At 45.5% G+C, this 26378-nt stretch overlaps 2 protein-coding genes across 3 annotated transcripts in view; one reads left to right on the forward strand and one right to left on the reverse strand.

Annotated features, from left to right (window-relative positions):
* Positions 1–5643: 5643 nt before the first annotated feature.
* LOC144145946 (gastric triacylglycerol lipase-like) overlaps positions 5644–26378 on the reverse strand; it is a 44112-nt gene continuing 23377 nt past the window's right edge. For both annotated transcript variants that reach the window (XM_077677815.1, XM_077677816.1), the window contains exons 6-10: positions 23795–23887; positions 23534–23689; positions 12713–12784; positions 12477–12545; positions 5644–6959 (exon numbers count right to left, since the gene is read on the reverse strand). In XM_077677815.1, the coding sequence (XP_077533941.1) occupies positions 6714–6959; positions 12477–12545; positions 12713–12784; positions 23534–23689; positions 23795–23887 (636 nt within the window). In that variant the 3' untranslated portion in view covers positions 5644–6713. The remainder of the gene's footprint in view (positions 6960–12476; positions 12546–12712; positions 12785–23533; positions 23690–23794; positions 23888–26378) is intronic.
* Positions 17193–20923, forward strand: LOC144145947 (uncharacterized). The gene is made up of 3 exons (XM_077677818.1): positions 17193–18134; positions 19224–19346; positions 19982–20923. Exons 2-3 carry the CDS (start codon positions 19255–19257, stop codon positions 20766–20768), a joined length of 879 nt encoding a protein of 292 aa, XP_077533944.1. The 5' UTR covers positions 17193–18134; positions 19224–19254; the 3' UTR covers positions 20769–20923.

Here is a 26378-nt window from a genome sequence, read left to right on the forward strand (position 1 = left end):
GGCCCCTTATTGCGTGGGCAATGGGAAAAACTCCATTCCGCTCAGACTGTGAAAAGCCACCGCGCCAAGGCCACATCCTCCTTAAAGTAAATAAAAGGGCCGGCCTGTTTTACCGAACGAACTTTTAAAGACGATAGTCTTTCTTGGGCTACTTAAACCCAGAAATTTTGGTCTGTCTGTATGTCTGTATGTCTGTCCGTCTGTCTGTCTGTGACCCGATTCAGCCACCCGCCCAAAGGAAAACAATGCCTGCGCAATAGTCTTATATAGTCACAGCTAAATCTACCCGTCTATGTCCGGTGGAATGTTCATACTTGTCAACATTGTTGAGGAAGAACAAGACATTACGCAAATATGCGACAACAAATCAATACAGAAGTGATATTTGCAGTGTTCCTTTATCAAAAATCAAACATGCTTGACTTCTGCGAAATTAAATACTTCATCAACTTCAGAAAAAGAATTCACTCCGCCGTCGCCTGCTGTCGCCCGCGCCACTATAGCTTCTGGCGCCATTTTAAGAAATCAACCGGCAACAGTTACGCAAGGTTCCACTAGATAGGTTCCACGTTCTGCTCGCAACGCACGTGGAGTAGGGAAACGCGGTTCTATAAACGTTGAAGTAGGGCGCCTCGATTCACGCTCGTCTTCGCCGTACGGCAGCGTTCGCATCGAGACACCCGGTTTGAAGCAGTGGAACGCGGGAAATTTAAAATGATTTAAGCAAGCCTTTGGCGTCTTTACCTTGGGAGGAGCGCGACGCAAGAGGAGCAACATGACAGGTGAGCGGGAAAGCGAAGGGAGGCATTTACTTCGCAAAAGCCGATAAAGACTATCGTCTTTTGACAGCATTTGCAACGAAAGGAGCAGATACGCGGCCAATTTTTTTTTTTTTTGTAATTTCACATTCTCACGTTCCAGTCTGTTTGGTATGAAATGCCACAAGGAGAAAGATATGGGCTACCTCGTTTATAGTGGGTTCGACGCCTATAACAATGCGTTTTTTATGTAGGACTGTTGCGCGAGCTAGACTGCCGATTTATTTTAGCCGATTTATACCTCTGCGGTTTCAGCGAATATCGGATATAGCGAACTAATTTAATGCCCCGATATTATTTCTTTATAACGAGGTTCGACTATATCGCGAATAGTAGGCATTCTCTGTAACACAGAAAGCTGGTATACAACCAATGCCTTCTTCGGGTAATTACGTATGCAGCAGGAACTTGGGGTCTCGTTAAGCGACCTGAAAGGAAACAGAGATCGATCCAACGGGCTACAAAAAGAATGCCAGCGGTCATGCTTCAGGATAAGGAAACAGCTGCGTGGTTTAGCAAACAGACTCGTGTGGAAGACATTCTAGTTCATATTAAGCGAAGGAAATGGGCACGGGCTGCTCACGTCATGCGTATGCAGGACAACAGGTGGACCACCCGTTTAACAGAGTGCCTGCCAATAGACCGTAAGCGCAATAGGGGTTGGCCGTGGACTCGATGGAGGGATGAGCTACGAAGATTTGGGGAAAAAGGGCGGACTCAGCTAGCATTCGATACACGTCACTGGAAATCCTTCGGAGATGTATTCGCCCTATAGTAGACACAACCAGGCTAATGATGATGCTGAACACAACTCCCTTGGGAAGAATATGAATTCGGCGTGATTACGTGTTTTTATGGTTTCTTCATTTTGTGTTCAGCCGTTGATTCATCCACTAGGTGTTTGCTTAACATTTTGCTTATAGAAATCCCCCCTAAAATTTCAGTAGTTTGCCCTAGCAATACCATAGAAGGGCGAACAGAATTTTCGAAATTACACCTTTATGATGTCCACCAAATGGCCAAGGTGGGGCATCAAGGCCCAGTCCTAAGTACTGTGCCTACGGACTTCAAATTTTAGAATCTCATTCGTAGACATGAGTACATTTGGGTGCACAAGGCGGAGCAGCTCAGTAGAGCTGCACAATGACACCCGTGCGGTAGTGTAAAGAATTTCGAGAACGCCTAAGCTTCGCCTTTGAGCGTGGAGCTTGATACCGTTATCACGACCCGATAACATCGCATTCTCATCCGCTTGTCCTGCTCTTCAGTCCCATGCACACTGCATCCGCTAGCAGTGAAAACTTTCCGCTCCTGCCCGCATACCATCTTTTGGTGGTGGTGGTGGTGGTAAGACGCATTTATTTTATGTACAAGGGATACAAAGACACCATGTTTAGTATGAATTTTAGCATCTAGGGCAGATGTATTAGGTAATGTCAGTTGGGGAAACACAGTATGATGCATCCAGTGAGGTACGGAACTAAAGGAAATGGTGCAGGAGGAGCGCTAACGATACCGGTGGTCTCAGTGGGCGCCGCAAGGTGGCTACGTGATGACTGCTCGTTGATTTTGGTAAGATGACACGTCATCATCTGCTACAAAGGGGATACCACTAGCCATAATCATCATCCCTCTGATATTTTTGCTCATGGTCAACGACACCGACGACGCCGGCTTTTCTGCGACACCGGGCCTTAGAGCTACGTGCTAAAAGGTTGAAGTGTTTCTAGAATTCATGAAATACAACAGATGTCGGTAGAAGGGGTGAATGTGTGTTTTGAAGGTTTGGAAAGCGTGTTATTGACTGCGTGGACTGCACCTCCTCATCATCCGGTTATCGAACTCTGCATCGGGAGGTTGAAATATCACGTCGGACGGTTCCTCGGCAAGCGCGCTTGAACGCTGATTAGGATCTCAAAGTGAAACCCCAAGTTCCGTCGTTGATTTTATCTGCCCGGGCGTATGCTTGAAGCAGTAGGCTCACGTTTCAAACAGCAGACTACAATGTGGGCGCTTACTGTTTGCTGCTTACGTGGGAAATTACTGTTCAAGGGCATTTTGTACGAGGGAATTGGGTCAATTTAAACTCGTTTTTTTTCCTCAAGAGAAAACATGTTTGTTTCTCTAGACATGTCAAGGGCTTTTAGTTCCTCTGCATTATAAATATGAGCGCGTCGTTTGAAGAGCTGTTTCGTAAGTGATTTGAGAGCGGTCGTAGGCTCGGTGTACTATTATGAGCAATATGAAAGGGAACATAGGAACGTGTAAAAAACACCCTCAGACCCAGCTCTGAGTGATACGGAGCGGCCGCCGTCGGAAACAAAGTGAGAAGGGGAACGCTCTTCTAACAACTCTTCCCATTCCCGCCGTGCGTCTTATCGGCTGCCGGACGATACCATATTATCGGCGCAAATGACGTAAGCTGCCGCTTTGTAGAAATGGCAGCGGGGTGGGAGTGCCAACAGTTAGTGGAAAAGCGCCCTCCTTTCCCCCTTTGTTTTTCACAGCGCCATCCGCGTATCGCTTCGAGTATGTTTCAAGGCTGTTTGCAATGCGGTCTTGTGTTCCCTTTCATATTGTGTTCCCTTTCATATTGTGTTCCCTTTCATTCCCTGTCACGATACATTGCGCATTGAAGAATGGAATTCGTGGCTTTTATACATGTTGCGCCCCCCGCCGGCCAGCAACATATGTACATTGAGTAAAGAGGAATTGGCTCCTACTGGTACCACCTGAAAATAACTGGACAGAAGGAAAAAGAAGGAAATGAAGAAAACGGAGAAGAAAAAAAGAAGGTTTAAAGGTAACAAACCAAAGAGAAGACAGAAGGGTGAAAATGAAAAAAAAAAAAAAAAAGACAGGAAGGAGTGTCTAACGAAAATGTAAATAAAGACAAAACAAGGGACGAAAAAGGGTTTAATGCGGAAAGAGGAATTCGTGTTCAAGACGAACTTACCGTCGTGAAGTCCCCAAACCCTGGGGGGAGGGGGGCGATTTATTGTTGTCGCCACTCAGATTTGCGCAAGTGCAGTTTCAACTCGTTTGATTAAAATGCATTTTTCGTGTATACTGGAGGATACTAGCTTATCATGGGAAGAGGGGAGAAAAACTATGTCTCCCCCTCCAGGCTGGGCTAAAAAAGACCCCCTGCGGTGACAAGTTTGGTTTTGTGCTCCCCTGACCAATAAGAGTAAGGGTACCGCCAACTCGCAGCAGGAATAGGTTACGACACTTCTGGTCCAACACCGGTATGGAAAGACCATTGTTCGTCGGGTGAGAATTTTGATTTGGGCCCCCGCTGCGTTAGGCGCCTGTTCACAGTACCGGTATCAAACTTCGGCTTCACTTACGCAGGAATACTCTTCAATGTTCTGGGTGAGTTTCTTTTGTCAGGCTTTCAGCACGAGATTAAAAATAACGTTGTGGCGTGCGCTGTTTCTGCCTTACGCAGTGAGGGACGTAGATAATGGAAGAATAGACAGGCGCCAAACGCGGCGGTGGGTCACATAAATATCCTCTTCACACGTTATACGATGTTCCTTCCACACCAGTTCTGGACATGAATTCTCGTATTTTATTCTAACTGCACGTCTGTCTCCAGGACGCGCAGCATGTACTGATAGCTGCGCATTCTATTGTTTGCATTTGAATATGTAAGGATGGTACACGCAAAACCAACTTGACAAAATGGTGGCGTGATAACGAAGTCGAGCATGGGTGTTTAGGGTTGCCGTAGTTGAAAGCCTTAGTATGGAGCTTAGTCATAAACTACAAAGGCTGGCCCTGCTGGGCTCAGTTTTGAAGCTAAGCCGTCTCGGTTACAAAATCGGTTTCGGGTAACACAGTCTGTTTACTCAAGAAAACGCCGAGGTTTCTCCAAGCAGCGACTCTCATGCTGCGGAGGCTTCGTGAACCGTTTTTTCTGCCACTAAAATATTCTACCCTAGAAAATATCCTTGCTTCTTCAACTATAAGTGCTTCTACTTGCAATTCTACAAAAGACAACAAAATTTCATGTTGCGCCACTTAACCGGCTCACACGAGCTTTATAATACATTGGAAGCTTATGATGGCGACGAGTCGACTCTCGTTATTGTGTACCTGCTCGGCAATAAATTCCAGCACCTTTTTGCACCGTAAGAATATTTGATAGTCATACCAAATTTTATCAAGCCATGTTTTTCCCACTCGAAACAGACATTCACTTTCTAATTGACCAAATCAGTAAACTTCACGTGGATATTCTCCTTAGTTCATAAATGCAAATGTGTATTTGTTCAAGAGAAGCCCCAGGCAACAATCTAGGGGTATCCGCAAGGTATTTCATGCGCGCAACCATACACACCGAGTTCATATAAATTTTCGCAGGTACAAAACGATCCCTTACTGCGTCGTGGGTACGTCACAGAGGAATACTTACATGGAATCCTTCAAGAAGCCCTCCGATGTTCTTCGTCTGGTATCCCCGTTATTCGGATAAACTTTGCGCTTTGGAACGTTACCGTTCAACTTACCCCGAACATACCCCGAATAAAAAGACGTTGTCCAGCACGGACACAAATTACATCGCTGAAATGGAGCACGCTCACCTGACAAACACCAAAATCAAAGCACTGGCTGCGCTCTTCAGCCGAGATTCAAAACCAACGTTCACAACATGCCTACTTCGATGTACTTCTGCACCCAAATTGAAAAATCGAAATCACGGGTGAAGAATTTAGCCGTGCATGGAGCGCTGTAACGTGTCTGGGTGCCCGTCAGCATGGTGTCATCACTAGCGCCAAGACAGGTGCACACTTTGTAGAGCAATCACACCAGTGGCAAGTTGTTTTGGCGGCTCTTTATTTTCAAATATACGATAATGTTCCTTGGAGAATAAATGTTCTTTTTTTACGCAACATCGTTAAATGTGCGCTCGTCCATCTATTCAGTTGCTCAGAGAAACTGTTTGAAACCTGTCACAGTTCCAACACTTCGAAGAATTGACTCGGTGTGAGGCCACGAATTACATGCCGCGAAAGGTCCACAAGGCGTTCTATCAAGCGTGTTACCGCACTGTCGGTACGCTGAGACTGGAGTCATATAATTAGTAGTTAACGAAATATTTATGTGGTCAAAAGGACGACCCCATCCTACCGACGTAGGCACAATACAAGTAACTGAAACAAACTGTAAAGTCGAGATCGGCATGTAGAAGTATAAATAACGTGAACGGTTTATGCTAACAATTAAATTATCATCTCCTCCCAACAATCATCATTGAGTGCTAATGCTATCCACGAAGGAAGGAAAAGACAGAACAAAAAGAGCAACGGAGTAACAAAAGCAGCACCTTGACCGCCTGCCACCATAAAGAATGCCGTAGAAACTCTGTACCACCCTGTTGCAAGTCAATAACCTATCACAGCGATTCTAACGGGCTACGATGAATGCCCATGTCGTTAATGTTGCTGCAGCATTTTAATTGGCGCGGTTTTTTAAGAATGCACAAAAATGAATAAAAAAAGAAGTTACCGTGGGCCGTTAGTTGCAAGCAAAGGCGCAAAAATCGTCTAGTCTTTGGCAAGTACAAAGCAGGTCAAAATGCGAAACCACGAACAGGCACGACGAAAACGTCAAGATTGTTTCGGATTGGGAAACACGTGATGTAGTTAGGTACTACGTAGTTACTAAGGCTACTGCACAACGAATTTGGTATGCTATGCACGAACAGTATCAACTCGTGCTGAGTAAGTACCAATATAGTCTTTTCGCTCTCAGCCACGATCCTTATAAGAAAATCACAAGGTTGCGTGGAAGTATCGCTTTGAAGATCTTCCAGACACCCAGCTAAGCCCCGCTCAAGGTGGGAGAAGAAATGTGGCTCGTACGTTTAAAAGCAAGCACTCCGTCTGCTTATTGCGGCGAGAAGCGTATCAAAGTATCCACTAAGGTGTTGTAGAGGGCTTCCTTGGCGGTAATGCCAATGGCGAACTCCTGGTGGCTGAAGCGAATGTCGGCGACCCGGAAGTCCAACACCACGTTCGGAATTTCCTTGCGCAACAAGGCTACGTCCTCGGCAGGAACCAGGGTGTCCGCTTCGCTCCAGAACAACGCTACGGGTGCCGACACTTGCCGCAGGTCGTAGTCCGGAGGTGACTCCTGCGGCAAGAGCGTACGTTTCAACCGGCGCGGATTTTTGTGCACAGTGGATATAGGTAACATTGTTCGCGCATTCGAACTTTCATTCCCTTCGCAGCATAGTGATCAGCGTGTGTACGAGTGCATATCACTTTTAAGAACACAGTTTCGAAGCATTTTCTGTCACATCACCTGAAACCTGAGCTTACGGAGTTGGCCATTGTGATTGTGGGGTTTTACGCGCCGAAGCTACAGCTGCGGGGTTATGACGCACACCACAGTGGAGGGCTCCGGATTAATTTTTGACCACCAGGGTATCTTTAGCGTGCCCCGAAATCTCTACGTGTGGGCGTTTTCGCTTTCCGCCTCCCACAGGACAGCGATCGCCGTGGCAGGGAATCGAACCCGCATCCTTGGGCTCAGCAGCACAACGCCTCAGCCACCGAGCCACCTCAGCAGGTAGAAATTTGCCATTGACCTTGCCTTAGAAACTGGTCGAATGCACGAAGTGTGAAAATTACGATTCCAAAAGAGCGACCCAGCAAGGACGCCGACAAGTAAGCAAGTATACGACGGAGGGAAGGAGGGAGGCAGGGAGGGAGAAAGAAAGCGGAGGGGGCTCTTTCTTAAATATGAAAACGAGGAGAGGTTCAACGACATGCTACTTTTCGGGTGAAGGAGATGAGAGAACACGCGGGCATCTCTCTTAGTGTGTTTTTGTACGGTGTAATATAATCTAGGCCGTAATACAACGAAATTGTTTTGGCTTTGACACGAAAAGAAACTCATACAAACGCTGAAAATTAAGCGTCAGAACTACGGGGATTTTTATTCAGTGTGTCTGGATGAGCACTTATATCGGACTGGTCTGAACGCATTTTTACAGCTTCGTAAATACCTCTCGCGCTGCTAAAAGTTTCGGATGGGTTCTTTCGTTTCGGAAGACGCGGGGCAGCCGTTGGGTAAAAAGGAATGAAGAAGGGCGCAGGAATATTTCAACGATCAAGTAAGCGGAAAGAAACTGTTCATTCTTTCCAGAAAGCAGGCCGGGCCGGACCAGCCCTAGAAGGACTTAGGTCTTTGTTCGGGTGACAGAGTGAGGAAGAATTACGACCGCGGGATTGCTTCCACGGAGCACCAAGTCAGCGAAAACATAGTTCGCCCCGCCACGTCTACAGCATGCCGATACGAATGAGTCAGAAGAAATATCCCGGGAGTAGAAATTTTTCCGTAACCAAACTAAAAACTGTAGCTCCTACTTGACGGTTTTATAACTCCGGTAGCATCTTGTTGTTCAATAAAGCTGTATTATATTTTGTGCGCCTCTATTCGACTGGGTACCACGAAACTGTTGTATATTGTAAGAAATTTTACAACTGACGAAGTTAGATATGCGGCACCTGGCTTGAACGAGTTCTCACAAATTCGTGTAGTGTTTGGACGCCATAAATTACGGAACCTGTTTTTTTTTTTTTCAATGTAAGTATTACTCTTGGCGATGTTGTTAAAAGTAAACGATTTTACGAATTATACTCGCTCCGAGGTTAAAAGGGCTTTAGTTTTTTCTAGAAATCACTTAGTGTATCTGATTCATATAAAATTATGAAATAGATTTTGGTTCCTGCAAAAGATTCATGAAAATGTCTCAGAATGTGTCCCTGGGAACTTTAAAGAATAATTAAGACGTTTAGAAAGGAGAAACACGTTTGGTGTAAACCGTCAGTGCCTTTTAGGACCGTAATGGTATCGAGAAGAGTTTGTCATGTGGCGAGTACTAAACCAATATGCATAAAAGTCTGGATTTGCTGACAAATTCTTTTGCTAACAAGGCCATCAAAGTTAGACGTTTTTCATCAAAACGTGGAATATCTCTTACACCCACAGCTTTACCGCATCAGTATTTGCTCTCAAACACTACGCATAATAAAGCCTAAAATTAATTTTATGATTTATAAATGGATGAATGAATTAATTTATATACAAGGATAGCACTGTGACCCGCTGGCGAGATAGGGACGGGAGTTAGCGGTTACGGGTTGACCAGGTGAGCCATATTCACGAAGGACCACAATCCACGCAGCACGTTCTTCAGGCATAATTATTCGTGTGTAACCTGTCCTGTAGAGGTGTGACGCAAGGGGGCTTATGTCAGATGCGGTTCCCACCGGGGACCTTAGAAGCCACAGTAAGTGGCTGACTGTCGGTCGATCTTGCTGGCACAGGCAGCACAGAAGCCGGTGGGGTGAAACCTGAGTATTCTGATGTTGTCGGTAGGGTCCCCAGCCAGTGAAGATGTCTTCTGTGAGGGCGTAACCAGTGCGGGCTTTGGAAAAACGTACTTGTGCAGCTCGTGCAATGCTGCGGGGTATCGGGTGCAGAAGTTGGGGGAGTGTTCACCTGACCTCTTTCTTGCTTTGTTTTTGCAGTGTCTTCCTGTGGACTTCTTTTGAATGGTTATGTGGAAGAGAGGGCTCTGAAGATTCCGAGGGGTAGTTCAGTATTGTCTCGCTCGCGAGCCTATGGACCTCCTCATTTCCGGAGTTACTGTTGTGGCTAGGTATCCCCTGCACTCGGATATTTATGTTATGGTCGTGCTGAATGTTTTTGCAGAGCTCTTTCATTTGATAAGAAGAAGAAAAAGAAGAAAACTTTATTTTTCAGCAGACGGTGTTACATTGCCTGCTGGCGGGGCAGGAGCTAAAGGCATTGAGTGCCTGACAAGGGCTCCTGACCCTCTGGAGTTCACAACAGAGGAGTTCACAAGAGAGGGCACGTTTCAATCAAATATGCGTGCTTAGCAATAACATCCACCAATACAGAGGGAAAAAAATACGTGAATTAAAAAAATACCAAAAATCGTACATTTCCAATAATGAGAATCACAAGTTATACAATATATGAAAACTTTTTTCTGCAATACTTGTTACTAGCAGATACAATAAAACACGGCACATTTGTTGACGGATTGTCCATTATGTCTATAAAAATCACGTCTACACACAATACAGTTTAAATTTCTGAGAATGAGACACGCCTAGTGGTCGTCATATCTCACTTCCTTTTCAATAAACATCACCTTGGTTTCAGTCGTAAATACGGTTGCACTAGTGTTAAATTTTAAATTATCCGCTAGGATGTTCAAGACATGGGGTACTTGATAAGTGGCCAATTGTTTGCCGTAATTTGTCCTAGTTTTAGATGTACGTCTTATTGGTCGCCGTACACAGTAGTGATGGTTTTCTGCGTCGCCATCTACGTATAACTTCCTTTTGTGTACCATTTGGGCAAGTCTAAAGTAATGCAGCTGGTCAGCTCTATGTATTGAGTGTTTTGTACACAAATGTGAAGTTGGCAGGTCATGGAATTCCCCTTGAAAATTTTCAAAACACCGTAATATCTTTTTTGGAGGGCAACAAACTTTTTGTAATTATTTTGTGAGGTTGTTCCCCACACCAAGATCCTGTACGTCTGTTTTGAATAGAATAGAGAGTAACACATGTTTCTTTTTACCATAGCGGTATTAAGTGGGATATTTTATAAAGGCCTCCAACTGTTCTTGCCAGAGCCGTAACTAAATGATTTACGTCTACTGACCAGTTTACCTGGTCTTGGGACCAAACGCCAAGGAACTTTTGGTAATGTACCGGTGCAGTAACATGACCTTCGTATTGCCGCGAACCATGTATGGGTTTGTTTATTTATTGTTTGTTTTACTGCCCGGCCACGCCCGGCTCTGTTATGTCTGTCTAGAGCGAAGCGCGTCTTCCATTATTTATGTTTATGCCGTACGACGGTTCGAGAAACACTTGCGCCAAAAGATAAAAGCCTGCAGAGCAGACGCCACGGCATTCCATTCGACGACACTCGCCTGCGCGAGTCACTTTGTTGACCGCTGCTTCGCCACCGCTGTATTCTTTTGAGTTGTTAGGGGAGCACAAGTTCGCTCCAATGAACTTGTTGTTTCTTCAAGACAGCTGCGTCGTCTTTGGCTTCGTGACAGTATTTGATATTTATATCTTCATTTAAAGGCTTATTGATTGGGCGGAAAATTATATAGGTTGTCTTTGTGGCATTTAGTTGCAGCTTTTTTTGTTGTAACCAGTTTAAAAGATGCACCAGATATTCGTTCACAATAGATTCCAGAAATGTTAAACTGTTTGATGAGAAAAAATATGCGTGTCATCTGCATAATAATAATATCAGAAGAACCTGGTATATAAACAATATCATTTATGTACACAAGAAATAATAACGGGCAAAGTAGGGGTCCTTGCGGGACACCTTGTTTCAATTTCATTTTAGCAGATATGTCTTGATGCCAACTATTTGATATCGATCATGCAAGTAGTTCTCCAGAATTTTTAATGCGATCCCACGAATAGCACAGCTAGATAATTTTTAACAGCACATCAAAATGTATTGAATCAAATGCCTTTTGAATATCTAAGAAAATACCGAGTGTGTATTTTCTGTTTTCCACATTTACGATTATTTTTTCTTTATAAGGCATAGTGTGTCGTCGTGGAGGGCTGTGTACAGCTTTGATGGCCTCTAGGTTGTCCGTGAGGAGGAAAGTCTGGATGGTATTGGGAGCTCTAATGTCTGCGTTCATATGAGCGCCCAGGAGGATGGCTTGCAGTTCTTGTTCATTAGTGCAAATGAGTAGGTTTTCAGGGAAACCCTGCGCGCTCGTTTGGCTGAACTTTGTGGCAGTAGGCGCTATGAGGAGGTGATTTTCACCTAAAGCTCCATCTGTGTAGATGGTTGCTTCTGTTGACTGTGAATTAGACATGAAAAGTGCTTGTGTCTGTCGTCGATGGGTATGGCGAGTATTGTGGCTCTTCTTTCGTAGTGGTCATGGGTGTGTAATTAATACATCTCCATAGGATGGTGCGTAACACTAAAAAGGGCTAAATTAATTGCTCGGGACTTCCCCGAATAATTGTGCACCTAAAACAAATGAGTTTTCAGCTCAAAACTTGTATACCACATTTTTGGCTGCGAGAGAATTAAAAATGCGGCAGTTATGCCTATTCCACCAATACAGGTATATAAAAACCTTAAACGTGTTCTTCTGAAAGCAACCATTAGTATTTTTAGGCCCATCAAGAAATCGAATTCTTCACACGTTCTTTAGAGTGTCCCAAAAACAATTGAGGGTTTTTTTTTTCAATTAAATATTTTGGAGGATTCCGCGTTGACAAGCGCATTGCACTAATTTAGTACTAGCGTTAAGTTCCCTTTTTGCATCGCCTCAACCATAAGCCAATTGACTCACACGAATTGCCTCAATCGCCTCAAAGCAATCTGATAGAAAACACAACAGCGAGCCAACTCAACTCCTGCATAAGAAGCCAACGAATGAACTGCATTCTCATTGCTTTAAGAGCATCTCTATTTGAAAACGAAATGTCAGTAGTTTAAGTACCCAAGTTAAGTACACTATCATATACGAGAGTTTACGTAGTTGCTTTGACGTCGCATGGCATATGATTCATCGAAAGACAACAAAAGCGCCATGGTCTGACAAGTCCTCACCTGTCCATAAACGGCGAAGTTGCGCTGGGCTCCAAAATCATACTTCCGAAACCTTCCCGATTTGAGTACCTGAAATGGACAGCACACAGATTTTTGTGGTAACAAGATCTTCATATCGAGCGACAGGTGCTCTCTGCAATATGCGTCCAAGAAGAGATTACTTGAACCAGAATGGGGCAGTAGAATACGACACCAGCCTTGTCAATTTGTAACTTTGTTGCTGTATAAGCGCTTACCTGGCCGATGTGAATCATATTTTTGTATGAAGTTCCCGCTGGCGTGTGGCTTAAGAATACGTCCAGGCGTGTCTGTGAGAAAAGTGAAAAATAAGTATCTGCAGTTTAAAGGCACGCAGAAGATGTAGCTACAGTCATCTGTTCAATTGCCCATCTATCAATTTGGAAGAAACGATCGTTTGGTACTTTCCTTAATATGTACTGCACAAATCATGAAAAGTTGTGAGGGAGATGTCCGCCGTGGCTCGTGCTGGCCGTTGCGTTCTAGCATAAGCTATTGAGATGAAGGCTCACATAATCAAGACCCCCATGACGTGTGGTTGGCATAACGAACTCCCCACTGTACCACTCTCCTTGGGAGATTGGCGGCTGTTGTACAATGAGTGTCGCAATTTCAACTTTACCTATCACAGGGCCGCAATCGATTCTAGTGCTAACCCTTTTGAGAGTGCTTTTGCTGGCCCTCTCGTTTCAGTACGGCCTGTGGCAGTTTCGTTTCGCAGCCGTTGCTGCTAGGCTTAGTTTAGGAGGACATCTACTTTAATTTGCTTGCGTTACACTGCCTTCGTAAAAACGAAAGAAAAGTCTTGGTAACACTTACGTCTGCTTATGTGTTTGGGCGGTGAACGCCTGGAGACGCTTGTTAAACACTTTTTTACTGCTACATCGCATTCACATCTATTCGTACGCTGTTGTTCGTCGGCCTTTGGTGAGAATCTTCGGCCGCTGTATTTTATCCTACACCGTGTTTGCGTCGCTTTCTTCGCTTTCGTTTCTTTGTATTACAACGCAAATTACTGGCACAGGCTAAAGCATCCTCAGAATCAGGGTTCTGCCCGGCTGGGGTGTACCTATACTACTCACTCACCATTAAGTTTAGGTGTTACGAAGCAGGCGCTATCCTACAACTTTTTCCTTCACAGTTTTGTAAATTTTGTGAAGCTGGAAGATGAACCATTCAAAGCTCCTGATTCCCGGCTAATCCCGGTTATGTGATGCCTTCGGGATATTAAGTGTCGATAAATGAAGTTTCTATGTGCCACGAAGAAAGGAATAACAATAACTTTTGTTCCACCGCTGGCAACGTAGAACACAACTACTGTCCGCAGGGTGACCCCTTCTTTCAGTGAGGGGAGCGTTTTGTGAGCCACCTGAGCACCATGGTCAACTTTGCAGTAATATAAATCGCCTCTATTAATGTGAGAGGTTAAAAAGAAAGACTCCGGCCGTACAGTTTTTTCAGACGGATTCTATAACCATTGCAGTCATTCAAGAGACCAAGCTAAGTACAGATGAGGATAGGCAGGTGGCTGTCAATCCATTTTTACTCGAACAGAGTGTTTGCGTCAGTCATTCTGTTGGCCTGCCTGGTAGGCACATGTTTACCAGTAAAAACCTTAATGCGACCATTTATGCTTGTAAACTGAATGACGCGGAGAGTGTTGTCTGCTGAGGTGCTGACGTTTCAGATGTTGCTTGGCGCATTATTTGTCTGTACGCCCCTAACAGGACAAGTAAGATGAGGATTTTCTTGTTCCGTTTGGCTCATTTTCTGCGCACTTAAAGGGCGGTATAACTGGTGGGGGATGTTAATTGCCCGTACAGTGCACATGAGAATGACTGGTCTGGTGGTAATCAACGCTTTAATTAGCTCTGCGGCACTCAATGACCTCGTTAGCGAGCACGGGCTAGTTGATGTAGGAACCCCATAAGGAAGCACTGTTCACTATACTCGTACACACTTTCATCCCTTTTGTAGTGCCCGCCTGGACCGAATGAACATTTATGCACGAAAGTGGCCTCTTCTGTGGGACTATCCTGTGAGGACATTATTATTTAGTGGTCACGGCATGGTCTATGCTCGGATTGGGCAGCTGGGCTGGCGTGCTCCCCCCCCTTCCTTAAAAAGTGTGAAAACTTAACAACAGTGTACTCTCTGATAAACATTTCCAGCACAGTGCAGCTGTTTGCTTAAAAGATACATTCGCTCTTTCAGGTTTCGCTGTTTTCCAAAAATCTTTTTCAACAAGAGATTAGACATTTAATAGTAGAAACTTCAGCTCGGGCAGCATTTTTGCAGCAACTTCACGCACGTGAGGTCAGAATTTCATTTATAAAATTGCATCAGACTGAAAGAGTTGAGCCTGAGGAATCTTTCGAAGAAATACGCAACATTAAAGCTCTGCAGTTGCAGCAAAATATGACTGAAAAGTATTGGGATAGCGCAAATTCGTTCCAGAACACGCAGATTTCTTCAGGAACATCCAACACGACGTGCATTCGGTGATTAAAGGCAATGAGAACTTAAAAATATTATTGTACAGATAGAGTATGGTGGCAGGTGCTATTCATTTAGCCCCACCATTGTTGAATTTCGTTCTCATCACGAACAACTTTTCAGTGGAAACCCTGGTAGCGGTGGTGTTACCGATTTCAGGCGGCCATTTCAGCACTGAAAACCCACAAATCCCCTCGGCCTGACGGCCTTACTTCTTAATTTTATCACAGATTCTCGGATACTCTAGCACCCGCCCTACGTAATATAATTAGGATGGCAAATGAACTCGATGCTATGCCCGCTAAACTGTATATAGGTTTTACTGTTTTACTTCCGAAAAGCAAAAATGCAGAAACATTCAATACCGTGGGTGGCAACAGACCGATATCATTGTGTAATGCTAATTAGCAAATATTCGCGAAAGTCCTGGCACACAATTGCAGCACATGATTGCAAGTCTGATTCGGGATGGGAGTATTCAGACGAACATTTGTGTTGCTCGCTCAGTACTAGAATCTGTAACAGACTGGGCTGGGCAGGTTGCACTTCAAATTTACTTGGCAAAAGCATTTGACAGTGTTTGCCACCCTTTATGATTTTGCTGTTTTAGAGGCCGCTGGGATTCCGGACGCTTTATACAAAGGTATATCGTTATGCTACCGAAGCTCTATTGATAGGCTAATCGTAAACCGCGAGTTCTTTTGTCCTATTCCTATTAAATCTACGGTACGGCATGGTTGCCAGTTATCACCCTTTTAAAGACGATAGTCTTTCTTAGGCTACTTAAACCCAAAAATTTTGGTCTGTCTGTCTGTCTGTCTGTCTGTCTGTCTGTCTGTCAGTGACTCGATTCAGCCACCCGGACAAAGTAAAACAAGGCCTGCGCAATAGTCTTATACAGTGAAAGCTATATCTACCTGTCTACGTCCGGTGTAATGTTCATACTTGTCAACATTGTTGAAAAAGAACAACACATTACGCAACTATAAGACAACAAATTAATACAGAAGTGATATTTGCAGTGTTCCTTTATAAAAAATTATGCATGTTTGTTTTTGCGAAATTAAACAATTTATCAACTGCAGAAAAAAGTTCACACCGCCGTCGCCTGCTGTCGCCCGCGCCACCATACCTTTTGACGCCATTTTAAGAAATCAACCGGGAACAGTTACGAAAGGTTCTACCTGGTAGGTTTCACGTTCTGCTTGGACACCACATGGGGTAAGGAAACGCAGCTCTATAAACCTTGAAGTAGGGCACCTCGATTCACGCGCGTCTCCGCCGTACGGCAGCGTTGGCATCGAGACACCCGTCCTGGAGCAGTTGAACGCGGTAAATTTAAAATGATTTAAGGATTTAAGCAAACCTTTGGCGTCTTTACCTTGGGATGAGCGCAACGCAAGAGGAACAACATGAGAGGTAAGCGGGAAAGCGAAGGGAGGCATTTACTTGCAAATGTCAACAAAGACTATCGTCTTTTGTCGACATTTGCAACGAAAGGAGCAGATACGCGGCCAATGTTTTGTTTGGTTTGTACTTCGAGCCGCTGTGTATTAGCATGCTACAAAGGAGCGTCATTTGTGTATCGTTGTGTGGTCTGGCAACTCTGGCCAGACCGGTCGGTATAAAAAGGAGCACGCACCAATAAACAACAGTCTTGCCGTGTCACCCACCCGTGGTCTGTCGTCAATCGAAACATGGTGCCAGAAGTGGCTCGCCGCAGATAAGCGGCGCGTGCGCAGTGTGCTCGTCGTCCAGTTTCGCGAGGGCAAAGACAAGATGGAAACGCTTCCGCCCCCCGACCGACTCGTCCTCTCAGATTACGCAGCCGAAAATTGGAAGAAGTTCAAGCAGCGCATGCAACTCTACTTCAAGGCGACGGGCAAGGACAGCAAGACGAGTGCGGAAAAAGCTGCTGTATTCCTGCACGTCGCGGGCCAGGAGGCCATTGACGTGTACAACACATTCCAGCTCGCCCCAGCGGAACAAGAGGACTACGACGTCATCGTTGGAAAATTCGAAGAGTACTGCACGCCTCAGCGTAATGAAACTTACGAAAGGTATGTGTTCCGCTCCCGCCTGCAGCAGCAAGATGAAACATTTGAACAATTCCTGAGGGACGTGCAGATAGCGGCGCAGACGTGCAACTTTGGAGACCTGAGAGATTCAATGGTGCGTGACCAACACGTTTGTGGGACGAAAGATAAGAAGCTCAGATCCCGCCTCCTAAAGGAAAAAGATTTGAGCCTCTCCAAAGCCGTCGACTTTTGCAAAGCAGCTGAGCTTGCAGCCAATCAAAACCAAGTTTGGGACAACGAACAAACAGCGAAGGCCTGCGTCGTAGAGAAACGCGCTCGAGACGAAGCTCGGAAAACGTCCCCCCAACGATGCAGCTATTGCAACAGGTTCCACCCACCCAGGAAGTGCCCTGCATGGAAAAAGGCGTGCACAAGCTGCGGTAAGCAGAACCATTTTGCCGTTTGCTGCAGAGCGAAAAAGGTGAATGAAGTAGACATTGAAGCAAGCGAAGAATGCGAAGACTCCGCGCATGACTTCCAAATCCTGGCTGTGCAAATCAGTGGGGTGGCCAGCACGGCGGGTCGTGACTGGACAATTAATGCAGCAGTGGGCACAGAAGTCGTGGCATTCAAGGTCGACACGGGTGCGCAAGCGAACCTGCTGCCCCGGTCTCTTTTCGCAAAGCTCAAAGTAGCTGCGAAAGTTTGTCCAAGCAAGACAACGCTCACAAGCTACGAAGGAAACGTCATTGAGCATTGCGGCACGGCCTCATTGCCACTACGTCTGGGTAACAAGGAGCAGCAGGTCACCTTCTTTATAGTCAAGAAGGGCAAGCAAGCGTTATTGGGACTTTCAACCTGCGAGTGTTTTGGCCTGGTCAGACGCGCCCACGCCATTTCAAGGCAGTCAAGTCTGAGAGAACAGGTGACGGCAGAATTTCCGGAGTTGTTCAAAGGGCTCGGCTGCGTGAAGCGTCCTTACAGGATCACCATGAAGGACGGAGCCAAGCCGGTAGCAGTGCCAGCACGACGTGTGCCACACGCGAGACAGGCCCCTTTGCGCGAGGAACTGGAGCGTATGGAGTCTGAGGGAATCATCGTGAAGATGGAGGAACCAGCAGAGTGGGTGAGTCCACTGGTCATTGTTGAAAAGAAGGGAGGAGGAATAAGAATTTGCATGGATCCGCGGCACATAAACGAAAACATCAAACGGGAACGATACGAGCTTCCAAGAAGGGAAGACATCGAGGCAGAGCTAGCTGGGGCCAGGTGGTTCAGCAAGCTTGACGCAAATCGGGGGTTCTATCAAATACCGTTGGACGACGCATCATCAAGAATTTGTACGTTCAGCACCCCGTACGGACGTTATAGATTCCTGAGACTACCATTTGGCCTGAGTTCTGCCTCCGAAATATTTCAGAGAGAAATAAGTGAAGCATTGGACAGGACCCCTGGCGTGCGAGTATACATAGACGATGTGCTGGTGTGGGGGAGGACGAAAACAGAGCATGACGAGCGCTTAAGGGCAGCACTGACAGCGATACGTAGAGCTGGTTTCACGCTTAACGCAGAAAAGTGTATATTTGGCTCGCAAGAAATCAAATTTCTTGGAGACGTAATCTCAAGTGAAGGAATCAAGCCGGACGAACAACTCGTGCAGTGTATCGCTAACATGCCAACCCCAACGTCAAAGCAGGAAGTAAAGAGAATGCTAGGAGCAGTAAATTATTTCGGAAAGTACATTCCTTGCTTGTCTGAAAAAACTGCGGCACTGCGCAGTTTAATGCGGGAAAGTGCGTGTTTTGAGTGGAGCAACATTCACGAGAAAGAATGGGAAGGTATTCGCACTTGGCTAACGTCAGCACCCCTCTTGACAGTCTTTGACCCACAAAAGCAAATCAAGATTAGCACTGATGCTTCGAGGAATGCGCTAGGAGCCGCGCTGCTGCAGTTTCATGATAACGGCTGGCGGCCAGTAGCCTATGCGTCGCGTGCGCTTACGGAAACCGAAAGCCGATACGCGCAGATAGAAAAGGAAGCGCTTGGAATCACGTTCGGGTGCGAAAAGTTCGGCGAATTCATTATTGGTACCAAGACTGCAGTAGAAACTGATCATCAGCCTCTGTTGGCGATAGCGAAAAAAGAACTCGGTGAAATGCCTCCTCGGCTGCAGCGATTTTTCTTACGTCTGATGCGTTTTGAAATTACTTTGCAGTTCGTTCCTGGAAAGCAACTACTACTAGCCGATGCGCTATCCCGAATTCCATCTCAAGACAATACTCGGCCAAACGAGGATGAGGACGTTAGCGTGCATGCTGCTCAAGTCCTGGCAAGCCTCGTAAGTGAAAAAATGAAACGAAAGCTGCAGACAGCGACGCAACAAGACGAAGAGCTATGGAAAGCCATAACAAACCTTGAACAGGGCGAAATAGCGGGTCCACTCGCCGCAGTGAAATCAGAGTTGTCATGTGTTGATGGAATACTAATGCAGGGGTGCAAAGTGGTTGTTCCAAGGCAACTTCGGAAGGAAATGTTGCAACGCTTGCATGAGGGACATCTCGGGCTCAATAAAGCGAAAGCGAGAGCACGGGTGCTAATGTACTGGCCAGGCATGCAGAAAGAGATTGAAGAGTTAAGTGGGAAGTGCAGCACGTGTTGCCAGTTTGCTTATCGTCAACCTGCTGAGCCTGTCATCACCAGCCCTCCTCCAGACTTTCCTTGGGAAAGAGTTGGAATAGATCTCTGTGAATACTCGGGGGTCTCGTTTCTGGTAGCGTACGATGCATATTCAAACTATCCATAAGTGGAGCTCCTATCACAGACGTCGAGTGAAAGCGTCATAAAAAAACTTGAAATGATGTTTGCAAGGCATGGCATTCCGCTGGAGGTACACACTGATGGGGGTCCGCAGTTCACCTCCAGTGCGTTTCGGAACTTTACGCGGCTATGCGACTTCTCACATGTGATTTCCAGTCCCAGGTTCCCAAGAGCGAATGGTCTGGCAGAAAAAGGAGTACAGGTCGTCAAACGTCTCCTGAAGAAAACTAAGCACGCCAGGGAGCCGTTCTGGGTGGCTCTCCTGAATTATCGTCTGTCTCCTCTGGAGGGCGGCCAAAGCCCGGCTGAACTGCTAATGGGGAGGCGGCTACGAGGACGCCTACCGGACTTTGCTGTTCAACCTTCGGCACAAGTAAAGAAGCATGTACAGAAGCCCAAGGACTACACCTCCCTTCCAGTCTTGGCCAAGGGAGACACCGTGCGCATTCGAGATGACTTCGGGTGGACGACCAAAGCCACCATTCAGGACCAACTCGAACCGCGTTCTTACTTACTCAAGACTGAAGAGGGACGCAGCCTAAGAAGAAACAGGCAACACATCCTCAAAACAAAGGAAACCTTCAGGCTGCAAGACATGGATGAGGAGTATGAAGCCAATGCGCGGGAGGTTGCTCCGGCAGGGCATCCGCAGTCAGCGCAAGAGTGTCCTCCGCCAAGCACCGTCCACCAGCCAGACTCAGCCACAGCAAGCGGGGCCGACCATCCAGAGCCGGAACCACCTGGCGACAATGCTCCGACAGCAACTACTGTTCAGCGGCCGAGAGTGAGGCAAACCCAAACACCCGAGCAAGATGCAGACCAGACGAACGACGGAGCATCTGGGACGAGCAATGACACGGGACAGCAGATTCGGAAATCTACTCGCATCAAACGCCAGCCAACGAAGCTTTCATACACAACGGACTTTAAACAAATTGTGTAGATTCCTTTTTTTGTTGTTGTTCGCATTTCTTGCAATTTCTGCCTTGTTTACTACAGCCGTTTACCCTAAGGAGGGATGATGTATCGTTATGTGGTCTGGCAACTCTGGCCAGACCGGTCGGTATAAAAAGGAGCACGCACCAATAAACAACAGTCTTGCCGTGTCACCCACCCGTGGTCTGTCGTCAATCGAAACAATTTGTGGCTATTCTTTTTCAAGTAATGAAATTAGATTTTTTAGCCTATGCGGATTACTGTGAATTTTGCTCTTTGGACAAAAAAGGTGTTTCGCAGGTCCTGACGCTAACAGCGCATTCGTAATGCATCTGGATCAGGAAAATTTGAAAAGTCAAGAGGGTTTTGGATAGGCTGGTGGGGTTCGCCGCCGCGACACTTTAGGGGCATAGCATGGGGTTCAGAATTCATACAGTACTTTGAGGTTCCTCTGCATCAGCACCGCTACAGTGGGCCTTATTGGTCTGCGGCGCTTGAAATTGTAAAGCGCAAAACGCAGGCATGGATGAGGCCCGAGCTCACGATATTTGTGCGCGCTGAAATCTCTAATCTATTTTGGTGTCAAAAAATAATTATGTCATGCAGGTCCTTAGCTGTGCATGAAATAAGATACAAGCGCTTCATAGAGTGTAGGGTACTACTGCGTGTAGTACAGCTGGCAGCCAATGCGTGGGGTAAATTTGTCCGCCAGTTTAAGTCTGGTGGCATTCGTCTGGTGCAATTGCTTGTCCACCAGCTTGCCTCCGGTTTCTACATCTTTAAAACTGCTGTTCACTCGTTTGTAAGGTTATTTCTTCAATAACACGTGAGTGCTCATTTACCCTTCTTATTTGCGCATGGCTGACCCTTTCAAGTTTCTCACTGAATTTTTCACTAGAGTATACCCGTACAAACTCTCCAAGAATGAGTTGACGCGCGTAGTACTTCAAAGTTTATTCCCTACGCCCATTTACCAGAAACGATGCATAAACGTTTTAGACCGTGGTCTGTTGCAGCCTGTGCAGAACATGTGCATTCAGGCTGCTGCAAGAACTTTTTTAAAGCTGCATACATCTACGTTGCCTGTAAAAACGTGGCTTAATAGTAAAGAAATAATTGTACCTTGGTCTGTTAAACTGCCGCTTGTGCAACCAGCCTGAGACAATTGCTTTAGTTTCTGGATGCTGTGCTTTTTTTTTTTTGACCTTCTCCAGCGGACTCTTAAAAAAGATATAAACATCCCCCCATATAGCATTCGATTCTTTTCAGTAACAAAAAGCTGTTCTGTGCCCTACGAACTTTTTCTGTTGATTGGAATAATCAATGTCTGGAAGTGCCGCATGATTTACCGATATGTGGAGGAACCTCGAGGGACAACTTCAATTTTACGCAATGTGGGCTAGTGCATAGATTTTATGCGGCAAAATTACACACCGCCGGACTGGTTGCATCTTCTTGAGGCGTGCGTGCGCCCGCCTGACTTTTAAAATATGTGCCAATGAACCATTATCGCATTTTGAAGTAGTTAAATGATTGCGCTGCTGTTATATATGGCCTGTTGTTTTGTATCTTTGACGGGTAGTTTTTCATGTAATAAAAAAAGTGCGGCAAAAGTAGAGTGCTAGCGCATAGGGCCGCTACCGTTGAGACCTGGGATTGAAATCCCATCCGATCATAGATACGTTTTCTTGTTTATTTACCCTTTACAGCGGAGGCTATTTCCTTGACGAGACAACAATGAGGGTTTTCATCGATTTCGGCAACTAACGCTCTCTCGTAAAAGTTAGCAGTTGCCGTTCAGCGCAGAAATAACCACCCACCGTAACACACACGCACTCACATCGGGAATCCCAGTACGTGTATGCATACTGCTTTGCTGCTTAGACACCAGAACCATGTGCACTTATCTGAGAGAAGTGTGCTTACTACGAATTTCCTAAAAGAGCAATGTGGGCCCCATACCGGAACGTAAGCTCATACGCACAGGAGTCGGTAGGCACGCACACGGAATCAATCACCAGATGTAATGATCCGAGCCTTGAAGAAACCTGAAGAATTTTGAAGACGATAGTCGTATTTCGGGCTACTTAAACGAGGAAATTCGAGTCTGTCTGTCTGTCTGTCTGTCTGTCTGTCTGTCTGTCTGTCTGTCTGTCTGTCTGTCTGTCTGTCTGTCTGTCTGTCTGTCTGTCTGTCCGTCCATCCGTCCGTTCGTCCGTCCGTCCGTTTTGCGATTTAGCCAACCGGTCATAAATTAAGAATAATTTTTTCAACGAGAAGTTTATAAACGTCAAAATTCTGTACAAACCGCTAAATCTTGAACCAAATTCCATGCGTGTCAACAATGTACAGAAAATAGAAAAATTACAACACACGACTGCATAATTTTTGCGATAGCAGACAAAGCAATACGCGTTGAAAACAATGTTCTGAAGAAAAATACAAAAAGCACTCGCGCCCCATCCTATACTTCATGGCGGCATTCCAAGAAGTCCAGCCGTAAAGGAAGGTTCCAGTAGATTGCACACGAGCAGTTGGAGGCGCGCCATGAATCAAGTTGCGCAAAACCTTCACCGTGTTTATCGCGGGAGGAGGGAGAATGGGAGAGAAGATCGTGAGGGGTGGAACAGAAAAAGAATAGAGGCATTTACATGGCAGGGGCGGCAGAAGGCTATCGCATTTCGACATTTGCAGCGAAGTGAGCAAATGCGCGGTTAATTTTGTCTGATGGTTTGTCGAAATGCAGCGTTCCTTCTACCTACAATCTCTCACCTCGTTGAAATCGTGACTCGGTTGGCCACAGATGCTGTTTATAACCATTTTACACACCGGCCTGATTGCCGAGCTCCGGCATATAGTGTTGCCCAAGAACGACACAAATCCGCCGCGGGACATGAAGTCATAGCTTCCAAAAAGCCCGGCCAGTGCCTGCGAGCGTGAGACAAGGGGAGTGGTCAAACAACTTAAAATGACATTTTATCATTAGTAAATGATATAAAAAGCGGTTTAAAGCATCGCTTGCAATCCACTCACTGCTATTTGGTCTATAGGCGTAAAGAGGTGACGAATGCCAGATTTCATATTTTTGTACACGACTGCTGGAGCCATTGCAGAAAATAGCAGTATCTGAAATACAGCAGCGCAAAAAAAAAATTGTGTAAGACATGCATTCACTATAGTTCAGTGGGAAAAAAATCTGAATATTTTCCTTACACCACAAGTGTTGGATAACAAGTTCTTAAGGTTTAGGTCAAGTTCAAAATAATACGCGTGAGCCTCCTTGCTTCCATCCAGATACGAAACACCGGAAGGAAAGTTGTCTGTAGATATATGTCTCTATCTAAGCGCAATTCCACACAGGCAACCGCGATGGCGATTTCAGCTTTGACACATGTTCAGAGGTTCCACGGAGTTCATGTGCTTTGGAAAGTTTAAGTGTCAAGTACTCCGTTTAAGAGAGTAATCGTACTGATAGCCGGCAACTTCACCCGACTGTCTTCAAGCTGCTTGGAAGACATTCTCTGATGTTATCTGCTGTGTATCTCCAAGCCCATACAAACCTGTAGTGGGCGTAGTCGCATCCCGTCGAATTTTACGGGCGCATATTTACCACGGGCTTCAACTGCGCAGACAAGGCATCAAAAATCAAAGTCCCTTTTTTAAGAGAAAGATGATTAAAACACGAAGCTTTCTCCTATTCATTCTAAGCCAAAGTTAAAGCCAAAGTCCCAAATCCAAACTGCTTCGAACGTGTAAAGAACTGGCAGGTTGTTTGACAGCTACCCCAGTCGCCATTTGCTTAGCGATAAGAGAGAAGCAGCACTTGCAGGGTAAGTAATTGAAGTTCAGCATAAAGGAATAAAGGTATTAGGTAAACCGAAGCAGCTGAAATTACTAGTGCTTTTTATGACCATTACAGCACACAATTAGAGGGGTCAAGTCACTTGGCTCGCGGGCACAAAATGAGTTTCCTTGTTGACCTACTTCCTAAGCTATTAGACGATGAGGGCGCTTTTGTGTCTGGGCCTATAACACTTGCAGAAGTTAAAACAGTCATCTCTGACCTTAAGACTAGCGATACCCCAGGGCCAGGTGGTCTGAGTGGAGAGTTTTATCAAAGGTTCTGTGAGATCCGTGCTCGAATTCTGTTAGACATATTAAAGCAGCATACGATCATCACGTTTTCCAGTTAACCTTTTATTTAGGAGACACAGTGTTAATTCCGAAAATTCAAGATGAACAAAAATTGAAAGTTTTCGAAGTCTATTCGTTAATATCTCTCTGCAATGTAGATTATAATATTTTCGCGAAAATTTTATCTAGACGCCTTCAAGTTGTCATCACTAGTTAAGTGGGAACTCACCAAACCGGCAGTGCTCGGGGTAGGAGCATTCCAACAAATGTACTCATTGCTCGTCCAGTGGTGGACTGCGTGTTTAATTCGGTACAGCAGGTGGCACCTATCCAAATCGATCTTTCAAAGGCATTTGATCGAATTTTACGGATTTTCTATTGGCACTACTGGCAGCAGTAAATTTAGGTAATATATTGTATGAAGGCATTTTGGTTTCTTCAAACAGTGCACCACACGACTTGTCGTTAACCGCGTTCTGTCTAACAAAGTTGCGAAAAAGTCGTCTGTTAGACAAGGCTGCCCCTTTCACCCGTGTTGTTTGCTTTCCACCTCGAACCTCTGTTCCCTAGTATTTACATACTCAAAGAATACGGGATTTTCACTGGTTATCCTGCGAAGTTTAAGTCTTTGTTTAAGTGGATGACATTGCGTGTTTTCGTGTTGATAAAAGAAGCGTTCAGGAAGCCTTGAAACTGACCAGGCAGTTTTATGACGCATCTGGAGCGGCTGTGAATACAAAAAAAAAGGGGATTTTGGTTTGGGAAACTAGGAACGAAACCCTCCCGATTTGCTGGAATTACTTGGGATAATGACGACTTCAATTCCTATGTGTGCCGTCGTACCAAACACGAAACACCGGGCCCCATTGGTCATTTGCACTCAAAAATGTCAAGCGAGTCTCGGAATCATGTATATGGCGAGAACGTTCTGTTTTCACGTGCGCAGGTCTGTAATGCCTTCCTTGTCACAAAGCTTTCATTGCACGCGTTCTAAAGTCCGAGCAATACATTGAATTTCTGCGACTTTTGTGCGGGGGTATCAATGGGAATTTATGCGCAGGAACAATTTGTATCTTCAATTAGTGTCTGGAGGTGGTGGGCCAACTCATTTGTTTGTACACCAACAGGTGTCTCTTTTTTTCTTGTATATATTGACGCATCACCCACTTCTACTAAACGTTACTGAATATCGAATAAGTTCATTTACCTTTTCTGCTTGTCTCCACGGTTGAAGTTAGTACGAAGCGGCCATGGGGCTTTTAATGAAGATGGTTGCCACTTTTCCCTTTCTTACAGCGAAGTTGTTCCTGCAATATCTACTTACCCTTTCTAAGAAGGCTTTCACGAACACTTTATTAGAAAGCCTCTTCCCAGGGCCAGCCCTACATTGGCCACTATAAGGACAGTGTGCTAAAGCGGGTCATGCGTGCGTGTCCTTCGCCAAATGTAAAAACGTTTTTCTTTAAGCTGCGTACCCCAACAC

This window comes from Haemaphysalis longicornis, unplaced genomic scaffold, assembly GCF_048455015.1.
Source record: "Haemaphysalis longicornis isolate Haplotype H1 unplaced genomic scaffold, Haemaphysalis longicornis Haplotype H1 scaffold_7, whole genome shotgun sequence".
In the NCBI taxonomy this organism is placed as follows: Eukaryota; Metazoa; Arthropoda; class Arachnida; order Ixodida; family Ixodidae; genus Haemaphysalis; species Haemaphysalis longicornis.